The sequence below is a fragment of the Juglans microcarpa x Juglans regia genome, chromosome 3D, assembly GCF_004785595.1.
Source record: "Juglans microcarpa x Juglans regia isolate MS1-56 chromosome 3D, Jm3101_v1.0, whole genome shotgun sequence".
NCBI lineage: Eukaryota > Viridiplantae > Streptophyta > Magnoliopsida > Fagales > Juglandaceae > Juglans > Juglans microcarpa x Juglans regia.
The window spans coordinates 28,310,619-28,335,508 of NC_054598.1; the positions used below are offsets into that span (position 1 = coordinate 28,310,619).

Genomic DNA, 24,890 nt, shown 5'->3' on the forward strand with positions numbered 1-24,890 from the left:
ATGTACATATATAATGGTTATGCATGTAACATGTAAGTACATTTGCAAGTGGCGCAAATGATGATGATGATTTTTTATTGTTGGTCCGATTAACATATTTTTAATTAGTACACGTTGCTTGCCATGAAGACAATCTCAATCTTCAGTGATAATGGGAATCAAAGCTAACAAAATAGAGGCATGGCCCTCGTGATTCTCACTAGGAAGAATTCACATCACATGCTGCACTGTCCTTGATGTCATGTCCGTATCAAATTCATCATAGAAATTGACAGCCTTATATGACATACATATACATACAAGTCAGTCATTAAATATCACTGACAAAATGTTTAGAGTACTGCGGAGAAAGTATAGTTTACATGCAAAGTCTTGTATAACACATATTTCCTGTGTACAGTAGAGGGCAAACTCATGCAGGTCTGTAACCTTTTAGACAAAAACAAGTAGTCATTTATGAGTTTGGTTAGGAAAACATCATTGATGACCACTGACGAACGATTCTAAAACAGAATGTCTCAGAGATATGCAACTTCCTTTCTTTAATGTTAAAATGCCTGCTCCTGAGCTTTCTTGTCTCCATTTGAGGAACTGCAAGGTCACCCAGAGCCATTACAAGGCAATAAAAGAGTATAGTATACGTACATCACAACAATCGACGAACATCATTCAAAAGCTATTTTTTTTTTATAGCAAATTTCTATTAAAAAGGGAAAGGATAATACATCAGGAGGCGTGGGATTCCACAATAAACGCCCCAGTACAAAAAATTACAATTTAAAGGAGGTGAAAAAAAAGAAAAAAAGAAAAAAAAAAAAGATTCTAGGACCAATTTCTTAGTCCCTATCCATGCCTTACAAAGAGGACGCCGTCTTAAAAGACAGAAATAAACAGTTAACAAAGTTATGTGAACTATGGAACCACCATTGGTGGTGGTGAAGCCTCCGCTGGAAGTAGTAATGGTGTTGGGTGCACTGCAATTTGTTATCCTGAAATGTTTTTTGGAGAGATCCATAGTCCATTTCCCAAGATCATTGGTTCGAGAAAGCGATAACATAGCAGAAAGTATGACATTGGATGGGTTGATATGTGGCCGGTCGTCTGCCTTCCCGCGCATCTGTGGTGGCGCATGGCAACCACGCGCCGGAGGCCAGATCTGAAAGATTTCGGTGAGAGGAATCTTTTGGTACGACGGGTGTTGCCATCGTGTCAAGACCCCATCCAAAACTACCCTAGGACATGGTCCTAGGCATGCATGGATTAGCCAAGACCACCAAGAGCCAATGCCGTGGGGCCCTACGGGTTCCACACAATTATTATTTGTTTACTGATTTATTTATTTATTTTTTTTATTTTTATTTATCAAGGGACCTATTAGGGTTTCCACTTTGTATTCTTTATAAATAGGACTTTTAGGCATTTAGTTTACATCTTTTGAACCTTTGGCAAATTCCCTAAGTGGGTAGACTTGTTCTTAAGATCATCATTCGGTGCTTAGCACTTGGGCTCTTTGGGGTGCAATACGTGAATCCCCTAAAAGAGGATCACACCTTGCAATTTGTGAATATGTGTGATTCAACTTATCATGTTTTTGCAACTTGGTGCAATTCGTGAATCCAATTTATGTTATCTTTGTTATTTTCATATTATCAATCTATGAGATTTATTTCAACTATTGTGCAATCCGTGAATCAATAGTTGAAGTGTTATCTTGTTCATCAATTGTTCATCTATTATCTTCATTGTTCTTATTTTCCATCTTGTTCATCTACACTTTCTCGCATATCTAAATATTCATATAAACCAAAAATAGTCTTCATATTCTTTTGTTGAGTCCATTCATCTTTGTACATTATTGACTTTGTGGTGAAGTTGTTCATCATTGAATTCTTGAATGTTCATACGTGTTCATCCATATTATTCATCACTCCATTTCTCATTCAATCCATTTCATACCACATACTCGATCACCATATTGTTTGTCATCTTTTCCATAAGTTTGCCAACTTCCCTTATTTTGTTTTGCCCTAGCCGCTACTCACTCTTACCATATTAGTGTTCCTCAACTTTAGGAACCCTAATTCCCTCCATATCAATCCATATAGCCCATATACTCCACTTACATATTCGGCCACACCAAAGTCTTCCTCCATAAAACCCTAGCCATATTTCCCACATACACTACGACCAACCTCAGTGTTGCCCTACTTTCCATAATAGTTCACTTCCCATAATTGCCCTTCATCCCTCAAACACATAGCCCTAGCCGTGAGTCATACTTACCATACTTGGCTTGCCCATAAATCTTCCTAACCATAAAACCCTAGCCGTCCACCTCAAGTCCCTTATAAGGGTAATCCATTCCTTTTAGGAGTCTTGTCTCCATTTACTCCCACAAACCCTAGCCATCCCTCAAGAGTCCAATTTGGCAACAAGGAAAGTTGACTCAATCCAATCACTCATCCAATTCTTTAAATCTCTCAACTCCTTCTATAGACCTAGTCAACCAAAGACTCCATCCTCTTACCATATTCAAATCCAAATTCTATTTTCCGTATCTTATCCTAGCCAATCCCTAAAGTGAATGAGCAACCCTTGACTCATTCAAACTCCATCTCATCTACCATATCCAATCCCTCAAATCTCTCATTCCCTACAATCACTCAAGTCAACCAAAGATCTCAATCCTATCTTGCTATATTCAAATCATATCTTCCATCTCCTAATCCCTAAAGTCAAGGAGCAACCCTAGACTTATTCAAACACTTTGCAAACCCTAGCATCTCATTCAAGACTCCAACCCTAGTTCATTTCTTCCCAATCCACCCTTAGCCACCACACAAAACCCTAGCTACACTTCACCATACCAACCCTAATCATCATCCAAGAGGCTCCAACATCAAGGACAACCCTCAAGCCATCCACATTACATCAAACACTCATAATCCTAAGTCAATCTTCAAAGACCACATCAACCCTAGTTCATTCCCATAGTCCACAGCAACCCTAGTTGCCTCCAACCCGTAATCCTAGCCTCATCTCATCCACTCAACCCTAGCCCCCAATCATCTTGGCGCCTCACTCAAGAACAAGTCTCTAGCCGCCCACGTTGATTTGCCTTTCCTAAACACTTAGCCTACCCAAGTTCATCATCATCTCCATCATTCCATCACCCAAACACTATCCCTTTGTTGAAGGCCAAGCAAGTTGACAAGGTCACTCGGTCATCATTCACACCAAGACGAGCTTGTGAACCTTAGTGTTAGGGACAAGACCGGGATCCCTAACACGTCGAGACGAGGCGGTGCGTGAGGAACACCCTCGGAAACAAGCCGCGCGTGAGGGCCACGCGCCCAGCTTTTTGGTGTGACTTCGTGTCGTCCCAGTAGATCAGCGGCTGGCAGATGTGGTGGTGGGGCGCGTGTCGACTGATGGCGGCCAGAAAGTAGTATATTTGACCAAAACCGAACCGGTGGAGGGAGGAGGAAAAAACACTACCATAAAAGTGTATACACATATCAGAAATAGAAAGGAAAAGGAGTTTCAAAATGTGCATCCTTAAGTGAGCAAGGTAACTTTTGAATGAGATGTCCTAGGACAAATAGGGCCCGACTATTTTTAGAGAGAGAACCTCTCCCTTCTCTCTAGAAAACTCCATCACTTCAAATGCTTTCGAACATCTCGTTCAAAAGCTACCTTGCTCACTTAAGAATGCACATTTTGAAACTCTTTTGTTTCTCTTACTAAAGTCTCTCTTAGAAGATGAGATGATCTGTGAATAGCAATGAAATGATTTGTGAATAGCAGTAAAATGATTTGAATTAATATATTTTATGAGATTTTGAAAAATATGAGAAAAAAAATTGAATAAAAATATTTTAAAATTAAAATATTATTAGAATATAATTTTTTCATATAATTTTTATTTTGGTATTTGAAAAAATTGAATTGTGTTTTTTATATTTTCTTTGAAAGTTCGAAAAAATTGTAATGATTAGGTAATGATTAGATAAATAGTTGAAGATTTAAAATTGAAAGTGTGTTTTTGATGTTTGAATATTGAGATGAGATAAAATAAGATGAATTAAGAGGATTTTGCTATCCAAACCAGGCATTAGAACATTCGGGTGAAGTCTTGTCCTTTAGTTCGAAGCGTGTTCATAAAAGAACTGTTGCAAAAATTCCTTGCTGTCTTGGTTTTCAACTCTTACTGAGAATAACAAATAATAATAATAACAATAATAATAATAATAAAACTCTTATTAAGTAAGAGTAACAGATTAATACACAAGAACTAAGTTTTCTTCTTGAGTCTAAGTATCTTAAATTTCGTGTTTATTTTTTCAAAAGAGGTAGTCAATGATCTTTCTAAGGTAATATTGAAACATCAAAGCAACCTGGAGCACGTGTGCATGTTATTGTGTGACTTAAACTTTGTCCCCTCTGAAATTTCCAGACAAAAGAAGAAAACCTTGCGCATCCACTATCTAGAGTTAATATATCCAGAGAGAAGTCTTTTATATCCATTTTCCAATACAGGTAGAGGAGAGTAGTCACTTGTATTCAGTTGAATCACGGGCTAGACGCAGTTTCAACAGAAGAAATGTACTCTGCCAGTTGATTAGGATTCATTTTTATCAGCCTGTAAGAACCATAATAGCTCGACTTTGGATTATCCTGATACCGTTGTTAACATGACATACTTATTCCACAGTTGTTCTGGATGAATGCGAGGACATGATCAGCCCAAGGAGAAAGTATATGATGTGATGTCATCTTGTGACATCTTAATGTAAAGAAGAAAGTAATTGTTCCTGTAAGCACATCTAGTAGAGTTTTCCTTGGTAGTACTCAATTGAGGTCAGGTCTTGTAGATAATAGTCGATACTACCTTTCTTTTTCCCATAGGGTTGTTCTCTTACATTGGGTGAATGCCAAGGACAAGAATAATATATCAACTTTTCTGTAGAGCCAAACAAATTAAGTTTCTACTTCACGATATTTCTTCTACAATTTCTTGGAGGGATAAAATACGAAGAGTCAGGGATGAATTGCATACTATGCTAGCTTTAGTAAATAAGAACCCTTGAAGTGGCTCATATCAGTCAAATGTTTTACTAGTATATGCCATTTGTAATGCATCAATGGCCAAATCCATATAGTCCAATAAATGCTGTATTTTATAACAGTTAACATGAACATGGTAGTCAACTTGCAATCTAATGTCATGTCTTACAACGCTTACCAAAAAACCAATTTTATTAACAACCAATAGTACATGGCCCTCTAAAGGTAACATGAAAGGCAGAAGGTAATGAGGTTAAGAGTACTTACACAATTTTTGACATCAGACATTTGGCCTCACTTACGGCAACACAAACGGTGTATAGTGCCATCTTCTTCACCTACGAACAAAGAAAATTACTGGAGTGTCATTAAAAGTCTAGACACCAGATGCAGTACTCTTGAGATCCCCCCTATGCTCTGATCATTTCCCTATCCTCTTAGACTGTGCATCCAAGGAGGCAGAAAAGATATTTTAAATTTTGAAAATATGTGGCTTAAACCTGATGGTTTTGTAGACAGGGTCAGGCAATGGTGGTCTTCTTATGATTTCCAAGGCTCTCCGAGCTTCATAATGGCAAGAAAATTAAAAGTGCTGAAACACTATTTGAAGCAATGGAATGAACAAGTGTTTGACAATGTGATTCTACAGCGACGTTCCCTTCTAGAGGAGTTACAGGGTTTGGAGGGTGAGGAGAGGTGAGAACTCTCTCTGAATCTGAAAACACTCGCAAAAGTCAATTAGTCACAGAACTTGAATGTGTAATATTAATGGAAAAGATTTCTTGGAGACAAAAATCAAGGGCACTATGGCTCAAGGAGGGGGACAAGTGCACGAAGTTCTTTCACAAGGTGGCTAATTTGCATTGAAGGAACAATGCTATTGATACATTGATAGTAGATGGGGTATTTTCTTCGGATTAGTCAATTATCAAGGACCACATTGTACAGTATTATGAACATCTCCTAACCAAACAACAACCATGGAGACCAACAGTAGATAGTTTTGACTTTTTCAGCACTAGATCAACAGTGTGCAGGGTGGCTCGAGAGGCCCTTTGAAGAAGAAGTACGCAAAGTCGTTCGAGGTATGGCTAGTGACAAAGCTCCAAGCCCTGATAGTTTTACCATGGGTTTTTTTCCAAACTTGTTGGGAAGTGATAAAGGGAGACCTTATGCAGGTATTTCAAGAGTTCCATAATAATGCCAGCTTTGAAAAAAGTCTCGATGCTACCTTTCTAGCACTCATTCCCAAAATGGTGGGATCAGCGGATGTTCGAGATTATCGTCCCATTAGCCTTGTGAATGGGGTTTACAAGATTCTCTCCAAAGTGCTAGTGACCGATTGAATACGGTGATGGAGAAGTTAATCTTGAAGCCGCAAAACACATTTGTTAAAGGTAGGCAAATACTAGATTCAGTCTTAATTGCAAATGAAGTGCTAGATGGATGACTCAAATCTCGAGAACTTGGGTTACTTTGCAAACTAGATATGGAAAAAGCCTATGATAATGTAAATTGGAAATTCTTGCTTTATTTACTTGCAAGATACAGTTTTGGAGAGAAATGGCTGAATTGGGTGGAGTTTTGCATCTCAACAATCTGTTTTTCTATCTTGGTGAATGGTTCACAAGTGGGTTTCTTTAACTCCTCCCGTGGTCTAAGACAAGGGGATCCTCTCTCTTCCTTACTCTTTCTATTTGTCATGGAAGCTCTTAGTAAGATGAATGTAGGCCTTGTGGAAGGTGGCTTTCTCTATGGTTTTCTGGTGGGGAATGGTAATTATGACTCTTTTGATATTTCTCACTTATTGTTTGCTGATGGTACTCTCATATTTTGGAGCACATCTAAGGCATATCCAATCTTTGAGGGCCCTATTTCTATGTTTCGAAGCTGTTTCAGGTTTGAGAGTTAATCTCTCAAAGTCTGAATTGGTACTGGTGGAGACTATTCCTGAAGCGGCGGCTCTAGCCTCTCTCTTGGGATGTAAGGTATCTTCACTACCGTTGAAGTATCTTGGCTTACCCTCGAGTGTTTTCCTTTAAATCAAAGCAGATCTGGAATGTTGTGATTGAAAAGGTGGAGCGCAGATTAGCATCTTGGAAGAGGTTGTATTTATCTAAAGGTGGTAGACTCACTTTGCTTAGAAGTACTCTCTCTGATCTCCCCACCTATTTTTAGTCCTTGTTCCTGCTCCCAACAAAGATTGCCAACTGTATTGAGAAGCTACAACGTGATTTCTTGTGCAGTGGTTTGGGAGACGAGTTCAAGTTCCATCTGGTCAATTGGTCCATGGTTTGTACTCCATTCTCTAGGGGTGGATTGGGGATTCGTAACTTGATGAAGTTCAACCAAGCCCTACTAGGTAAATGGTTGTGATGGTACCAACACGAAAGGGGGGCCTTGTGGAAGTTTTTATAGATGCACAGGTTGGGGAGGCTAGGTGGTTGGTGCTCGAATGAGGTACATGGCCCATATGGGGTGGGTTTGTGGAAATACATTAGGAAGGGTTGAGTGATCTTTCGAAAACATATACATATTGTAGTAGGTGATGGCTCTCATGTCAAATTTAGGTATGACAAATGGTGTGGTGAATGAAGTCTCCAAGACACTTTCCCCGTCTTATTTGAGCTCACACGAGTAAAGGATGCAGCAATAGTGGATCTCTTGGCTTTTTCCAGTGGGCTCCCTCAATGGAATGTTGATTTCACTAGGGTAGCCCAAGACTAGGAATTGGAGGTTATCTTAGAGTACTATGCGGCATTGTATTTTGTACGTATGACTAAGGGTACCATGGACAGGATGAGTTGGAACCCTTCCAAGAAAGGTAAATTCATGCTCAGATCTTTTCACAAAGTTTTAACGAGCCCAGGTATGCCCACATTCCCATGGAAGGGTATTTGGCAGACAAAAACTCATTCAAAAGCAACTTTTTTTGTTTGGATAGCAGCATTGAGCAAAATTCTCACTACAAATAACCTAAGGAAATGCCGGGTAATAGTGTTGGACTGGTGTTGCATGTGTAAGAAAGATGGAGAATCAGTCGACCATCTGTTCCTACATTGCGATGGCCAGGACCATGGGGGATGATTTTTTTACAGGACTTGGATTATCATGGGCCATGGCCCTTAGACTAGTGGATTTTTTAGCAAGCTAGAGAGGTCTCCAAGGTAACTCACAAGTTGTAGCAATCTAGAAAATGGTCCCTATATGTATGTGTTGGTGTATTTGGAGGGAGTGAAATGATAGAAGCTTCGAAAACCAAGAGAGAAAAATGGAGGAGCTGAAAGTTTTTATTCTTTAAAACATTGTTTTCATGGGTGGGGGCCATTGTTTGTAACGGACTAAATGTCCATGACATTCTATTATTAGTTGTAAACTCTAGTTAGGTAATTTTCATGTAAACTCGTTGTGTACTTGGGCTTTGCCTATTCTTATGAATATAATTTCTTGATTACCGATCAATATATATATATATATATATATATATATATATATATATATATATATGTCGGTGGCATTTCTATACATCACATAGGCAAGACATTAACTGCTACGCACAAAATGTATTGATAGAATCAAATTATGAACAATGCAAAACCAACTGATGAGTTGGCACAAAAATAATTGAAATAACATTTACCTCTAATTTATCTTCCTTAGATCTATGGCTTTTTGGTAGCAGGCGAAACTCCTCTGTCAACTGAATGCATTCTTGGACGTTTTCAGGGGAAACAAAGTCAAGGGCTACTTTGATGCATGACTGGCAACAGAACACAAGAAATGGGCCAACTTAATATAGAAATAAGGGAACAAAAGTAAATAAAAAGCTTTAAATACTGTCTGAAAAAGCTTATAAGACTCCATGATTTCCACGTCATTCGTACAATTTGAAATCATATTCCACACAATTAATCAATCAAGACGGATATCAATTCATCCATCATGTATTCTTCTGAACTAACAAACAAGATTTATAATAAAACAGGAGGGAACATTCATATGAAACAATTTTCTGTCTTTCAGAGTTTATTTTTTTTTTTTCAGTTTTGGCAGCTCAAGAGTTTTCCATGCGTGGGGCCATCATCCGCCACTAATCAAAGTATGAACTATATATGCTTTTGCTTTTGAAGCCAATATAACAATGTAGTAGGACTAAAACGTTTTCTAAATTGATCATTACTTTATGAATTATGTTCTTCATTTTTTAGTTCAAAGGCTGATATACAATTTCATAGAATTCCAATACATGATTTTATTTTAGGATTATTTTCTTTATTATGTTCGACAAGATTATTCAAGAATTTCTAATCGTATTTTTTATACATAAAATTTTATTGAATCTAATGAATAGGTGTAGCCCAAGTACACAAGGTATACAAGAGATAACACCTTGTTAAGAGTTGGGTGCTAGAAATAGATACAAGAAATTCACAGAAGCTAGCAACATTGAAATCAATAGCAGTAGTCCATAGAAATAAGGGCCAGAATACCTAATATGTAACCCTCCTAGAAGGTTGTTTCTAGAAGGCTTAGGTGAGTTGTCCAGTTGTCCTGGTCAAGTGTCCCAAACAGCTGCCATTCTCTATGTTTCTAGAAGGCTTGTGTAACCTTTCTCTTCTACAAGTATGAAATAGAGGGCAGCATATATTCAAGCCCTCTTATTAAAGTCCTCTTATCATACGTCAAGCATTCAATATGAATATCATTGGTATTGTCAAGTCGTCTTATCATACCATAGCATGTATTCCTCTTCTCCAGTCAGTGCTGGCCCATTTTTGTACACCAGTCGGTTTCCGAGGGTTGTGTATTGGTTGCATTTTCTTATTTGAGTATGTCATCGATTTATGAGTTTCTAGGTGTTCATATTCTGTGTGTGTCGGCAAGGTGATCATTGGTGTTTCGGGTGGCAAAGAATACCATCAAAGTTGACGGGGGAAGAACTCTGCTTAGTTACCGGTTAGGTTACTCCTTATCTTGGACAGATTGCTGGTATTTTTGTTTAAGATTTATCCTCAGTATTGGGGCACACTAGGCTGAGATCCAGTTGTTGTTGGGACGAAGTCCAGTTTCTGATTGGGCTGAGATGAGTTCGTAGTTAGGACATGATCTATTTTGCTGTTGGGTCGAGACCCACTTACTTTGCCAGCTCAGATAGGGATCCCAGTCAAATTGACCATCTGACTCGACTTAAACTCAGGTCAGCTCAGGTCACATGTTACAAGATCCACTCACCTGGCCCATTCAAGACCCAAACTACATTTGATTCCTTTGTCTAACCCAATTCTCTGCTGATGATACAATTTGGGGCATCTTAGTATCGACTGGTTCTAACTGATTCATTCAGTCTTTTGACAGATAAATAGCCTATGATTGATATAAAGTGAGTGAAATTTGAAATATGGTACTAATAAATTGGGGATCATACATTGGCCTAGTTTAGGGGGTTATAGAGGTGGTGGGTAAATTTAGAAAATAGCTATACGGTCTCAAGCAGTCACCAAGAACATGGTTAGGAAAGTTCTATGAGGTCGTAATGTATTTTGGTCTCCACCACTGTTAGACAGATCAGTCAGCTTTTTTACCTACACATTGATGTTGGGTAGATAATACTTGCTTTAATGGATGTCATTGTGATCACTGGATGTAATTCAAGAGGTATCACCAAGTTTAAATTATTTTTACAACAATGTTTCATATCAAAGATCTGGGCAAACTTCTGTACTTCTTAGGGATTGAAGTTACGAGATCTCATATAGGTATTTATTTATCCCAAAGGAAGAATTTACCTGACATTTTCAAGGAGACAGGGTTGGTTGGTGCTTGACCCGTTGACACTCCCATGGTCCCAAACCAAAAGGCTAGTGAGGTAAAAGGAGAATTATTTCCAAACCTTAGCACATTTCGGTGACTGGTAGGGAAACTCAACTACTCAAATGAGCAGTTAGTGCGGTAAGCCAATTCAAGAAATGACACCCGATGGTGTTTGACTAGTTGATAAGTCTCATAAATTCCAAAACACAGCCATTATACAGGAGTTGCAGCAACATGTTTGCTTCAATAAACAGTGTTCCTGCCCTTATCTCCATTTGTCTCAAATCCTAGTCCACTCAATCTTTGAGCCCTCTGACCCTTTCTTTTAAAATTCCAAATTCTCCTAACCTTCAACCCATTGCACGTAAACAAATTGAAAAATTCTATTTGCAAACTGGTATGGAGGGTATGAATTGACTTGGCATGATATAATTTGCAAGATAAGTTTAAAAATCAAATCTCTTGCAAATCAAAGCTTACCATGTAAGCAGTGTAGAAGGTGTGTCTTCCACACCAGCTTGCAAATAGAAGAAATCAAACAAATTTCCTAAATCAGTCCTACATCAAACTACAATGTGGAATTGATTAAATTAAATATGCTTCTCTTACTTGTTACTGAATAGTTGAAAGTTTTGCTCATTCTTCTAGTAAAATGTAGGTCCCTTTCAGCCCCACTCTAAACCCCAAGACCCCACCATGCCGGGCTACATGACATTCATTTTTGTGTTTGGGTGGGGGGGATGAGTAGGGAAATCAAATCAGGAGAGGAAGAAAGGAAGAGCAGATTTCCTGGCACTGCTAAAAGCCAAGCTTATAATAAAAAATTAAATTCATTCAAAGAGACCTGCACCTGTCTATTTCTCACTTGATGTGGACATCCAGCAGGAATGAACACAGCCTCACCAAGGTGTTGCTCAAATGTCCATGGTTCAACACCTGAATATAATTCATTATTGCACAATAATAAGCACCTTATTGATATTGTAATTTAAATTAGTTGACAATAAAGTTTCTTACCAAACTCTTCCTTCAGCTGCTTTTTATGCCTCTCACTTAGATAAAGAGTTTGGTCATGAATAGGATGAATAACCTGAAGCAAGTGCCAGCAAAGCTCATCAATTTAAGTTAAACTAGTCAAAATAATACAGTCAATGCTGTTAGGTGATAATACTTACAGAATCCACAGGAAGATTATTGATGTGGCAAAATTCTTTGTGATGCTTCTGTAAGTACTCAATTAATCTCGGTACATCCTGCCTACGAAAAATATCCCACACAGCACCTCCATATAGAGTCTTCGACATATCATTGTTTTGAGGGTAATCTCCAGTCAAATTTGCTTCCAGTTTGGTTAACTCCAAGTTGCCATTAACATTGCCTGAAACTGTTGCACCTGTAGAATCTTTTCCATGGACAGACTTTAATTCTGCTGTTATTTTGGAAGGATGAAAGTATTTTAGATTACATGAATCCTTTTCAACCGTTGCATCTTTAGCATCAGATTCATAAGGAGGCCAAAATTCTTTAGTAGTAGGAAGAGTGAGGCCTGAACCCTGTTCTTTAGAAGAAGGGATATTCAGAACTTCCCTACTTTCTGCAAAAGAGTTGTGATCTACTTTTCTCTGAACTGGATCCAACTTCAGGCCATCTGTGCGGTTTCCCAAAAATGTCACTTCCTCTACATCATTTCCGTCAGCCATCCTACCAGTCACTGTCAAACTAGAAGGCAGGTAATATTCTGGATTGTCAGTTTCAATCATTTCATTACGGGAATATAGTCGATCAGAAGGACCATTGCTACCACACTCCACTTCAGCTAATGATAAGATATTCCTCTTAGTGATGAGTTTGCATCTCGCACAACATACTTCAAGAGTAGCAGGAAGGTTTGTACCAGTTTTTATCTCATTAAGTGAAATGTTCTCTATATCCCTGCATTGGCAAATGCAAAATCCTTTAAATATAGGTAGTTCAGTCACATCTGGTTTTAAGTCCTCACTCATGCAATTAGGCACAATGGAGGAATTCAATTCAATCAAGCTTGTGCATGTGTCAGGCTGATTTTCAACAGAGCAAAACTCGTCAACTTTTACCTTCACACCAGAAGCTCTTTCATTTTCCTTATTGTCTTTTGTGCTTTCTACGAGTTCCATGCTTTCAGGTAAAAAGGTATCTTTAGCAAGGACATCGCATGTTGATGAGCATCTTATCAATTCAACCTCTTTCTTAACCACATTACTTATCCTCTCCCCATTACTTCTCAAGGATTTATTTTGTTTTCCATCCAGTGTTCCTTCCTCTATAATCAGCCTTTCCACTGACAAAGAGCCACTCTCAATAACGTCGGTTTTATCAGAATTTTTATGAGCCAAGCTTTTACCTTTGCAAGATCTCTTTGGTTGCTTTCTTCTAGATTTGCCTGGAAACTTATGGGTCCCACCACAAAGCTTACGCAAATATTCAGCTTCATGTTTTTTCTTTAACTTCTTTATGATTTTTGTTGTCCTGGAGGAATCCTTACCTCGCTTGTGTGTGTCAGAACATTAACCTAAGCAGGAGTAATAAATTAGAAGTTGAAGTAGCAGCTAATGGCTTTAAAAGGTTATCAATGGGAACCATAAAAGAAAATACATCTACGAAAAGTCTCTGTAAGCATGTCAGGAATTCATAAAATCAAAAAGGTTTTTAATAGAACCCATGATACAAGAAGCATTATGGAAAACTTGCATCAGATATTCTAGGAAAAATATGATTCCAATCTCTTGGAGGTTAAGAAACTAGACAAGATAAAGTTTCTTCTTTATGAGTAAAGAAAATATATGTAAATAAGCAGTCACTAGCATTCACATTGTTTACAAATAGGTAGCATGTGGCACATCAATGCAATGCAATCCCAGAGAGAATTAACAAAAAAATAATTTGCACATCAAATGAGGTCAGACAAAAGTAAGTTAAACACCAGGTACCAAAATGCAGACCATATAATTCATTCCAATACCTGAACCGGAAAGAGGAGAGGGAGAGAGAAAAGAAAATGCATACAAGGACCTTGAGTATCATATGCATCAGAAACCAATCTCCTACTACCCTGTAAGACCCTACTCCATAACATCAACCTTTTATCAAGATCGAAAAACACTGTGAAGCTATCCCTAGACCAAAACAGCACAACTAGCTTCTCAAAATGAACTTTTCCTCAACACACTTGTTCTTGACTGGCTGAACAGAGCAAAACACAGAAACAAGTAACAAAGCCAAAAAGAAAAAACCTACCAGTACCTTTGCTTTCTTTCTTTTTTTTGTAAGTGCCAGTACCCTAAGGTGTTGAAAATCCAGGTTTTTTTCAAAAAGAAAAATCCTTACACCACCATCCTAAGTCGTTGAAAATCTAGTTCTCTGCTATGTTTTGTATAAAGACGACCCGTGAAGCATAAGAAAAATATAACCAGAGTATGAAAATCAATATGTTCATATTTGTGCTTCAGGAAAAACAATTTGATTGATGAAACACACTGAACTTAAGTAAATCACAACTCAATTAGATAACTACAGTGAAGGTGAAGCAGGCAGAGAGCAGCATTATAACAAGCTGTCATAAATGCCAGAAAAAGAGAGAGAGAAACAATCTATGAAGATAACATACGCATAAAGTATATAAAGTTATTCATACCGCATCAGAAATGTCACAGTGTAGCTTTGTTACTGAATCACCTCTACCAAGTTCTTCCAAAGATCCATAAGCAATGTATGTTTTGGGTCCCAGGTCTGGCTTCAAAACAGCAGGAAGCTTTGTAGCTAGATTCAGAAGCCCAGATCTAGGATTGGTATAGTCACCGAAGGGAAGCATGGCAACAAATTCGGCACCATGCCTTGGCAGACACTCCTCAAAAGCATTTGATGGAGGCCAATCCTTCAGCTTCAACATTGCTGGCCACCCATTCCTATAATTACGACCCTGTAGGTAGCCCTTGAAGAACTGGAAGATATTAATGTCAACCTGCCATCCCAATCAAGAGCACAGAGTTCACAGATTGAAATTGCAAGGAAATATTGTTTTCTGGAAGAAAAGCATGTAAGCCAACTGCATGCCAAGCTAGCAGGCAATGCATTGGCAGATAAATTCATGTGCAACGTGCACAATAAACTGTCTTACATATTACAAGCCGAATGCTCCTAATCCTCATCTCATCAACAAGAAATAACTGCATGGTCTGTCCATTTCCTTTCCAAAATTCAGGAAGAGCAAAAATTTCATGCAATCGACAATTTGTACATACTGGTAAGCTTTAATTAAGGCACATCAAGACAAAATAGGAAAAATCTAAAATACCCCAAGTTCAACAGATCAAAGGATAGTAAGATATACCACAAAATGGCAATGCTCAGAAAGCGTTACAGAGGACAAAACCTGTCTATTTTACTCACAACAACATAAAAACAGAAATAAGTCTGAGCTTTCAAGGAAAGGTATACAATTCCCGAGTGATTCTTCAATCAATTTTGAAGTGAATTGCAACAATACTTTCAATAAATTTTAAATTAACCCCTCTAGATGCAACTTAAACAATAAGCTTTTGCTGCTGAGTGTTTCAATGTAGTTGAGTGAGTAAATAAAGAGTTAGAACAGGTGCATACAACAATCATATGAAGATTTGATGCTATTTGAGACTTTTGACAACACTACCCCCAACAGAATTAAGTTTAGAAACACATACCATTCAGTTGGAGCTTGGTCTAACTGTTAGAAGTACAAACCAACTATCATGGGAGGTTAAACCAAGAGGGTCCAAATTGCACTCAACCCTTTAAATAACCTAAAATTGTGGACCTAATAAGTGGGGGATCTGTGTTTTGGGGGGGGGGGGGGGGGGGGGGGGGGGGGGACTCCAAACACTGAGGCATTCGAAAAAAGCAGGGTGAACACAAACACAATGGCATAATGATATTCTCAATAGCCTCTCAACTTGAGAGAATGCACATGCAATATAGTATGATAGTGTATCAGTCAAGCATAAGTGTTGCCACTCATTTGGAAAAAGATTCCTGTCCTCAACATTAGTTGTATGGTAGGTCAGGACTGTCAGGCTTGAACCCTCAGCTCTGTGCAATTTCATATAGACAAAAGTGTCACTGAAAACACAGTCCTATTTTAGTTGTAGAAGATATTGAACAAGTGCAATAGAACTTTAAATGGTGAAAAAACAAGTTCCATTTACAAGGTGGCAGTAATTGTGCAGTAGGGTCTGTGGATTGCGAAGCAGAAGCTATCATCCACTAAAAACTGCATTCAATGGAGAATATAAATGTGATTTCAGATGATCACATTACAAAAATAATTGAAAAAATTCCCACTAGCCACTCAAGAGATACACTAAATATTGTCATACATGAGAGGGCCAGGGTAAGGGGGAGAAAATTGAGTAATGAGAAGAAGAGTGAATTGAAATCTCAAAGCGAAAGAGTGAATACATACCTCACACCAATCTAAGCAATCAATAGCTTTAAAGCTGGCTACCTCCTCTTTCAATTTCCTTTTTGCCCCAACAAAAGCCCTCCACATGACCATTGGTTCCCAACTAAGACCGGAAGTCTTTTCAAGCACATTTCTAACTATGACAGGTTCACCTCGTGACCAATGCATTTGAAAATGTTCAAATTCATTTTCCTCCAAGTGAACAGCATTTGGGCAATAGAGAAAGTTATCATTACTGCTCCCCCTATGTGCTGCTTGCCTTACTTCAGAATCTCTTACCCTATCGCCTGCCATGGGATGGCACAAACAACATCCTAGAGAAAAGTCATTATCTGGTGGCTGATAATTGCAAAGGAGGTCTTCTGCACTCTTGATCAAATTGAAGACCCAATTAGCTTCAAATATACGTCTCAGTGCAAGCATCTCATTACCACAACCTCCTCGTATCTTTGGAGGGCAAGGAATCCTACCACCAGCCTCTGCTTTCCAATCAGGAAAATTACATGACATGTATGCTATCCCCTCAGTCACAGGAAGGGCCATATCGCTTTCCGCACCACATCTCTTCCCATTTTCAGTCTGACCATTCAATTCTGTGTTTTGACCACATAGTCCTTCAAAAAACTGTCTGTGGGAAGATTCCGCTTCTTCATCTCCATGCTGAAATCCTTTTCTTAGTTCTTGGCAACACGTGAGACAGAGATCATACGAACAATCAGGATTGGAGCAGCTTCTGTGGAAGTTGACAATGGATGTATTGCAATTGTCACTGTTAAACAAGTTGAGCACAATTACAAGTTTAGGACGTCATGAACAGAAAATCACTAAAGCAGAAGTTCCAGTGCATTTTGAATGCATATTCAGAGCTAGTACTGAGTCACACTGACCATTGTGACTCAGGAATACAGAAGGTGCGCTCGTGCTTTCCCTCAATTGACATTCGCCCCTATTTGTTTTTGAGAAATAACCCCCTGTGCTATGAAAAACTTGAAATTTGCCCCTACCATTAATATTCGCCCCTATTGGTTTTTTAGAAATAACCCCATGTGCTATGACAAACTTGAAATTTGCCCCTACCATTAATAACTCCGTCCACCCTACTTAACCAAAAACATGTGGCAATCTTACAAACTACCACGTGGAAAATTCATTTTTTTTAATTTAAAAATATGCTTAAATTAAAAAATATAAATAAAAAAGAGTTAAAATAAGAGTAATGCTACATTCAGTCGTGGAATGCACAAGCGCCATGTAGTCGATTTGAAAAAGAATGGGGTCCACTATTAAAAAATTAATTTTTTTCATATAGATCTCATATTTATTCACTTTTTTTAAAGTGATTGCACGGTGCTTGCACACTCACGACTGCAACGTTTATTTCTTTTAAAATAATAGTAAAAAATAAAGAACAGGCATGGACAAGAGACCTCCCCTCTCTGCAGGGTCACCATGGGGGCTTGAATTTGACCACCCCATGGTGGCCCAAGTCTAGTGGCCTTTGTGGCATGGCCAGATTCAGCCACTATAGGATGGCCAATCTTGGACCACCCCATAGTCACCAAACCAAATGGATTCAACAGCTACAAGTTGGCCAACCACCCCTTGGGCCGCCTTGGTGGCCGTCTTTTTGCTTTTTTACTTATTTTTATTTCTGTTTTGAGTTTAATTTTTATTTTTTTTTAACTTATGAAGTAAAAAAATGAAATTTTCATGTGGCAGTTTGTAGGTTTTCACTCAAGTAAAGTGGACAGAATTAGTAACATAGGGGAAAATTTCAAGGTTGTCATAGCACATGGAGATTATTTCTCAAAAAAAATTGCCAAGGGAGCAAATCTCAATGGGGCAAAGTACAAGGGGTTACTGACCAAATTTTCCTCAGTAATAAATTTACAACACGAAGAAAAGATTCTCGATAACTGATGGGCTTATTATGATTGGTAAGGCAACGGTGGGCTGGTTGGTGAAAACGGTTGCTGCATATGCCACTTCAGAAGGTAGTGAGTTCTACGAGACTTCGCATGCTGGAAACCGAGCTTTTCTGACACAGGGATGTGCAAACTACTATGGGTGTTATTTGGTGATAGCGGAGTATGGGGATGGTGGTAGGAGAGGTTTCATCATCATCCCAGAGGGCATGGATGGGAAGGGATGGAGCTGTTTCACTGACACTCTCAGGGAACTGAGTTCATCAAAATCCTCTGTTCCTGTTGTAAAAAAGAGGATGGGTTAGCCATGGTGAAGATAGGGAACATTCTTGGGATGAGCTTAGAAGTTTCTTTTTCCATACTTTATTTCTTTGGGCTTCTGCCAGTGTGTTTAATGGAGCCAGCTTTCATGACTTTATGTATCACTTTCTAGCTCCTAACTTGTAAGTGGGTGTTCTCTGATGTATACTTCCTGTTTACTAGGGTTATGCCTATTTGCTTGTTTCAATAAAATTTTATTTTACTCATAAAAAAAAAAAGAAAAAGAAAAAACTGATGGGCCAATTTCAAGTTTGTCCTAGCATGAGGGGTTATTCCTCAAAAACGTTGCATAGGGAGCGGATCACAATTAGGATAAAGTACATGGGGATAATACCCAAATTTTTCATAATAATAAAATCTGGACCACGAAGCAACAATTCTCAATAACTGATGTGGTTTGTTAGCATTAAAAAACTGCTTGTATAATATGTTTTTCTGCAGACTTACATGAATTTGATGAAATAACACTAATCTTATTACATTAAAAAGAATAAATAAAAGTAAGGGGCTGAAACTATGGACAGGGCATGCAAACAAGGGGTGAACTCATGCCCAGACAGCACAGGGATGATGAAAGTAATTATACAAATAACAAAATCCCAAATAACATGAACAAGTAAAATTATAAGTAGTCAGCTTCTCTCTTGATACCAAAATTTACGTATAATTAATTTTATCTAAGGTACGCAAAAAGTGATTCCCTTTATTACCAAGTTTGATTCTAAAATGTTTCCAATCAAACTTCTGAAACAGTCAGACTCAGCCCATGTCCAACCCCATTATCACTTTCACAGGGATTTTGAATTCTTTCTAAACATAAAATAACCAAAGTCAAAATAATATGCAAATAAATATACCAGAAGTTCAATTTATAAATAACAGATTTTTCAGTTTCAACCATCAGAGAGCACAAGATGGTACCAATAGACTCTATCATCATCGTCAAGTACAGCTCTTGAAATGTCCTCTTCCTTAATTTTGATCCCTACAGACAAGAAAGTGAATCACATTATCTGGGAATTCTGAATCATCTCTCAAGTAAAGAAACTAAACTACCAAACTTATAGATTGATTATTGTATCAAAATGCAATACCACATATGCCGGCCTCGGCATCTAATTCAAAGCTTTGTTCCTGTTGAATATGCCTAAGGAGAGGCAGAGTTTTACATAGCAAGTAAAGCAACTTTTGCAATTTCTCACTGATATCCATATCTTCTGGTTCTTGTCCCTCCTGATAAAACTAAATACTTATTTGGCATATAGAAAATATCATGAAGAACCACAGCAAATGTAATGGAAAGAAGAAAGAAAGAATAAATAACAAAAGGTACAAACCATCACATTTAAATCGTCCTTGAGGCATACTCTGCAATTGCAAATACCATGACAAAATGGGCATGCAATTTCTACATCCTCTCTTGTTTTCTCCGGGTACCTGTACAGTTATTTTTCAGTACCATTAGAACAATTGGATGAGAACCATTTCCTATCAGCAAACAAATAGAAGTGAGGTCCATTAAAAAATGTCCCAAGTTAACAGAATCAACCTTTTTATAAAAACAAAATGAACCACAAGCTCTTTTGCTAAACATAAGCTGAAACTTCTTTAGCGGTTTCAATAAAGCTGCTGAACTCAAAAGGCTAGGGTTGCTAAAAGAGCTTGTGAGTAATTATTACCACTTTGCAAGGCACGTGTAGCAATAGCGTTTCTTTTTGCAATTGGAACAAGCAACGTCTCTTCTACCATTTCTCCCACACTGGTGGCACCTTAAGCTCCTTTGACTTTTATTGCTAGTATCATCCTAAAACAAAAACCTAGTTAGAAAAGCATGCTGCAATTGAACACTTGAATGCTAAACTATTTTGAAACCATAACCATAACTTTTCAACAACAATACATAATACAATTAGGATAGTAGACCATATACAGCAGTCTTTTGTGACCTCTGTTAAAGCTACACTATGGCACCATGATGAAGAAAAGGGGTGGGTAGGGGGACGAGTTATATGTAAGAGAGTTGGATCATTGGCACATTAATGATGTAAAAATCTGGATCTCAACTTTCAACACTCATTGTTACCTTTGCAACCAGTTTGATTCATTTTTGTGCTCAGAACAGTAGAACTAGCATAATCAGGGTGCTATGTAACATCAGTACACTTACTCCCAAATAAATTGGTTGTTGGAAGACCATGGAAGCAACTAAACATCTATGATATTAACCATTGCCATGACAGAAATGATCACTAGACATCTTCCATTTCATATATCTATTTATTTGACAGATAAATTCTAACTGACCCTTGCCCTTTGCCGACTTTAATCATTTAATAGAACGTACCTTCCATATCATTGTTTTGAAGCAACTAAACTTTGCATATAAGGGGAACTTCTGGAATTGCTACATTGCAGCCCCATAGAAGAGAAGGGAAATTGGAAGAAAGTGGACTTCCCTTGCCCATAGGAATTTAGGTTATGACTGTATAGTGTAATACCCTAGGTCCCACATTTGGAATAGAAAAATCTCACATAGAGTGGATAAGTTGTAAAGGTAGTCACGGGTGCTAAGTTCCCACATTGGCTAATTGTTAGGCGGTGCCTAAATGTAACAAGTAGCCAATGTGGGAACCGTGACCAGCCAATGCTTTTGATGTATCGTTAACATATGGTAGCTTAGCCACCTAGTAAGGACAATCATGCGCTACCAAAGCATTACAAGACATTTGACTCTGACGAGGACGTCAAGAATTTAAGAGAGGGAGTTTGTAAGACCCTAGTCCCGCATTTGAAATAGAAAAAGCCCATATAGAGTGGTTAGGGTACAAAGGTAGTCATGGCTGCTAAGTTATACATTGGCCGCTTATTAGGTGAAACTATACATATTATGTGATTCTACTAAAGTTTTAAACAGACTAATCCTTTTAAAGTTATAGTGCAGATGTGGCTAGTACTTTTCCTGGGTTGTCATAATTATGCCCTTCAATTTCTAGATTGGGATGCCCTTTGAAAGAAAAGCCACAATTTCCAAGCCGGTTATGTGCATAAATGCCAGTCGGCACCAGCACTGCAGAGTAGGATGGCCAACAACTACACACATTGGAGGTGAGGATATTAACTTATTCAAATCTAGGAAAAAGTCATATGGCTGCCAAGTTATCAGAAAAACCATAGCATGGAAGCTCACATTAGTTTTGCAGTGACATACTAGAATAACAGACCAATATGATGGTAACGGCACTAACTTTCTTTCCTCTAATTTATTACCTATTAACAAGTGAAATCATAATCCAAAATGACCAGCAAGAGTAGAGATAAATGCAAAGGAACTCACTGATAATCCCGAACTTTCCAATCCATTCTCGGCTGATCTTCCCTTCCTAATGCCCCCAGAGTCTCTCTGTCGGTTGTTGAACTTCCTGGGCCTCCCTCTAGGCCTTTTCCGATCTTCTTCATTTGCAACAGTAGGCCTCTCACCCTCAGACCTCAATGAAGTTTCAAGACAGATACCATCATTACTGCCCACGATTGTGCAGGGTATTCCCTGATTTTCCTTACCCGCAAGAATTTTCTGCTTATTCTTCGAGCCCTTAGGTCGACCACGCTTAAACTTTTTCCTGAAAATCTCATTTCCACATTTATTATCATTAGTGGATTCCGAAGGAAATCCCCTATCTTCCTTACCCACAAAAGGTTGCATCTCATTCCCCAATTCTGTTGGCCAAACTGATTTATCACAAATATCATTAACACCCACAATTTTTCCAGCTATTTCTACATTTTCGTGACCTGCCATGCTTTTCTTATTCTTCGAGCCCTTTGGTCGACCACGCTTATCCTTTGGCCTGGGAATCTCCTTCCGGCCTTCACTACCAGGAGTGGCTTCAACAGGAAACTTCCTCTCTTCCTCGAATACAGGAGTCTGCCTCTCATTCACTAAATCAGTAGGCGGAAAAATTCCATCACTGCCATCATTTGTTTCTATTTCACCAGGCATTCTCAGATTTCTTTTCTTATTTTTTGAACCCTTTGGTCGACCACGCTTTTTCTTTGCCCTGACGATCCCATGTCCAGGTTCACTAGGAGCAAAGGCTTCTTCAACAGCCAGACCTATATCTTTTTCATGAATTAGCCTCTCGTTGTCCAGAGCTGTCAGACAGACAATCCCCCGCTCATTGCGATTTCCACCAACAATGTCACCTGGCGTTCCCTCATTTCTGCCTATTTCAAGAATTTTCTTTCTATTCTTTGAACCCTTTGGCCTACCCCGCTTGCTCTCCGACTTAACAACCTCATCTCTAACTCCATTTTCACCGGCAGCTCCACCCAACCTTTCAATGCCCTCTTTATCGTCAGCATAAAAAAATTTCTTCTTGTTCTTTGATCCCTTTGGCCGACCACGCTTTCCTTTTGACCCAGCCACCTCTTGTCTGTCACCATTTCCACCTCCAATTTTACCATACCCACTTTGGATTGTTTCACCTCCAAGGATCCCACCTCCATTCCCACATGCATTATCACCAAATCGACCCTGGAGTCCTTTACCATCAAGATTTGAACAGGCCGCTTCCCCGCACCAAAACTGGATGCCATCACCAAAACTCAAGCCACTGTTTCCATAGCTCGCTTCACCAAAAAGGGCTTGAATTCTTTCATCAACAAGATTTTCCCCGCTGATTTTACTAAAGAAGCCTTGAAATCCTTGACTACTAAAATCCAGACCATTTTTGTCATAAGCATTCTCAATAGAACCACCCAACTGAAGTCCTTGACTGGTAAGAACCCCGCTACAGTCTTCTCCACATGCAGTTCCACAGCTCCAACGCTGAACAGCTTTACCGTTATTAAGGCCACCGTTTCCGCTCATAACGTCTCCATACGCCTCGTGAACTTCTTCGCCACCACCAAGAATAAGGCCATCAGTTTCACATGTAGTTTCACCAAGCCCGTCCAACTGAATTCCTCGGTCACCAGGAATCCCACCGCCATTTGTACAAGCATCTTGACTGCCCCAAAGCTGAATTGCTTCACCATCAAGACCTAGACCATCATTTCCACCGATGACTTCACCATACCCACCTTGAGTTCCTTCGCGTACATCGCCAAGAATTTGACTGCCATTTCCACACGCAGCTTCGCTAATTTCTTGACCATCTCCACCAGCCCAAAGCTGCAAACTTCCATCATCAAGACCCAGACCGCCACTTACATCACTGACCTCACCAAACAGCCGCGCAATTTCTTCCCCGACACTAAGACCTTTGGCATTCCCCCCACCAAACCACCCTTGAACTCCATCACCTTCATTTCCCAGACTGTTTTCAACCCTCTGCCGTTTTCTCTTACTTATCTCGGAAACCACTTCCCCTTCCCCGCCATTTTCACCAGAAACCTTCTCCATCCAATTCCACTAGTTCCTCAGAACAGCATAGAGATGGTGCTTTTTACCACCCAAGGGCTTGCTCACTACACACCTAATTCGGAGTCCCTCTTCTCCTGCACTTCCGGTACTGACGAGAAGGGTCCTCCATTTCTCATTTCGACAATCCCTTCAAAAATGAGAGAGAACCTCTCAAGCTGGAAAAATATCAAGCTCTTAGCCCCCCAAAAAAATCATTAATGCTATAGTCTGGAGGAGGACCCGGGAGGCCGCAAAGGTTCCATTGACATTAACTGTGGATTAAAACACTCAGTAGTCTATACGTTTACTTTTTTTGCACGATTGAGGAGGGGTCAGGGGACCACTCTTTGGGGGGTTTGCGCTTGGCAGTTGGCACCCGGTCCCTCGTCTCTAAATTATCTACCTGGGACGGTCGGACGGACGGATTACTAGGTTACAACTCGGGGACTTGAGTTCAGATTTCCACCGTCTAGATCTGGATGTAAAAGTTGGTAAAACAAGGCGACCAGGGAGTAATATTGTCGAGCACCTCTGGAACTGCGGTCGGGGGGGCATATGTGGTCCAGATTCCAAATCCCTCCTACACAGAAATCCCTCCTACACAGTGTTGGGAGTCGAATCATTCGTTGGTTCTATGTTTCGTCCAAGACGAAAATTAATAACTATTTACAACGTAAGAGCATTAATAAGGAATTGTCAAGTTTAAAGTTTAGTTAGAATTTTAATTTTTAGTTATAATATTAATTTTTGACTAAGTGAGTTTATATTAGACTAGTCATTATAAAGTTAAAATAATAATATAATATAATATTTTTTATTTTTTATTTTTACAAATACAATTTATATATTTTTTAGATCTTTATATTTTGTAAAAATAATGTGTCTACTTTAT

At 38.9% G+C, this 24,890-nt stretch overlaps 1 protein-coding gene and 1 long non-coding RNA gene across 2 annotated transcripts; one reads left to right on the plus strand and one right to left on the minus strand.

Moving 5' to 3' along the window:
* Window positions 1-293: 293 nt before the first annotated feature.
* On the minus strand, window positions 294-24,630 carry LOC121253937. Its single transcript, XM_041153866.1, is given in 14 exon segments — window positions 294-591; window positions 5,335-5,405; window positions 8,708-8,827; window positions 11,729-11,814; window positions 11,896-11,968; window positions 12,054-13,378; window positions 13,381-13,426; window positions 14,549-14,875; window positions 16,352-17,120; window positions 19,519-19,582; window positions 19,692-19,830; window positions 19,935-20,034; window positions 20,277-20,401; window positions 21,932-24,630. Coding segments are annotated over 14 exon segments (5,355 nt in total). The 5' UTR covers window positions 23,999-24,630; the 3' UTR covers window positions 294-548.
* LOC121253938 lies at window positions 10,320-20,144 on the plus strand. Its single transcript, XR_005938536.1, has 3 exons — window positions 10,320-10,451; window positions 18,131-18,133; window positions 20,133-20,144. It is a non-coding gene; the product is annotated as an uncharacterized LOC121253938 (long non-coding RNA).
* Window positions 24,631-24,890: the final 260 nt, after the last annotated feature.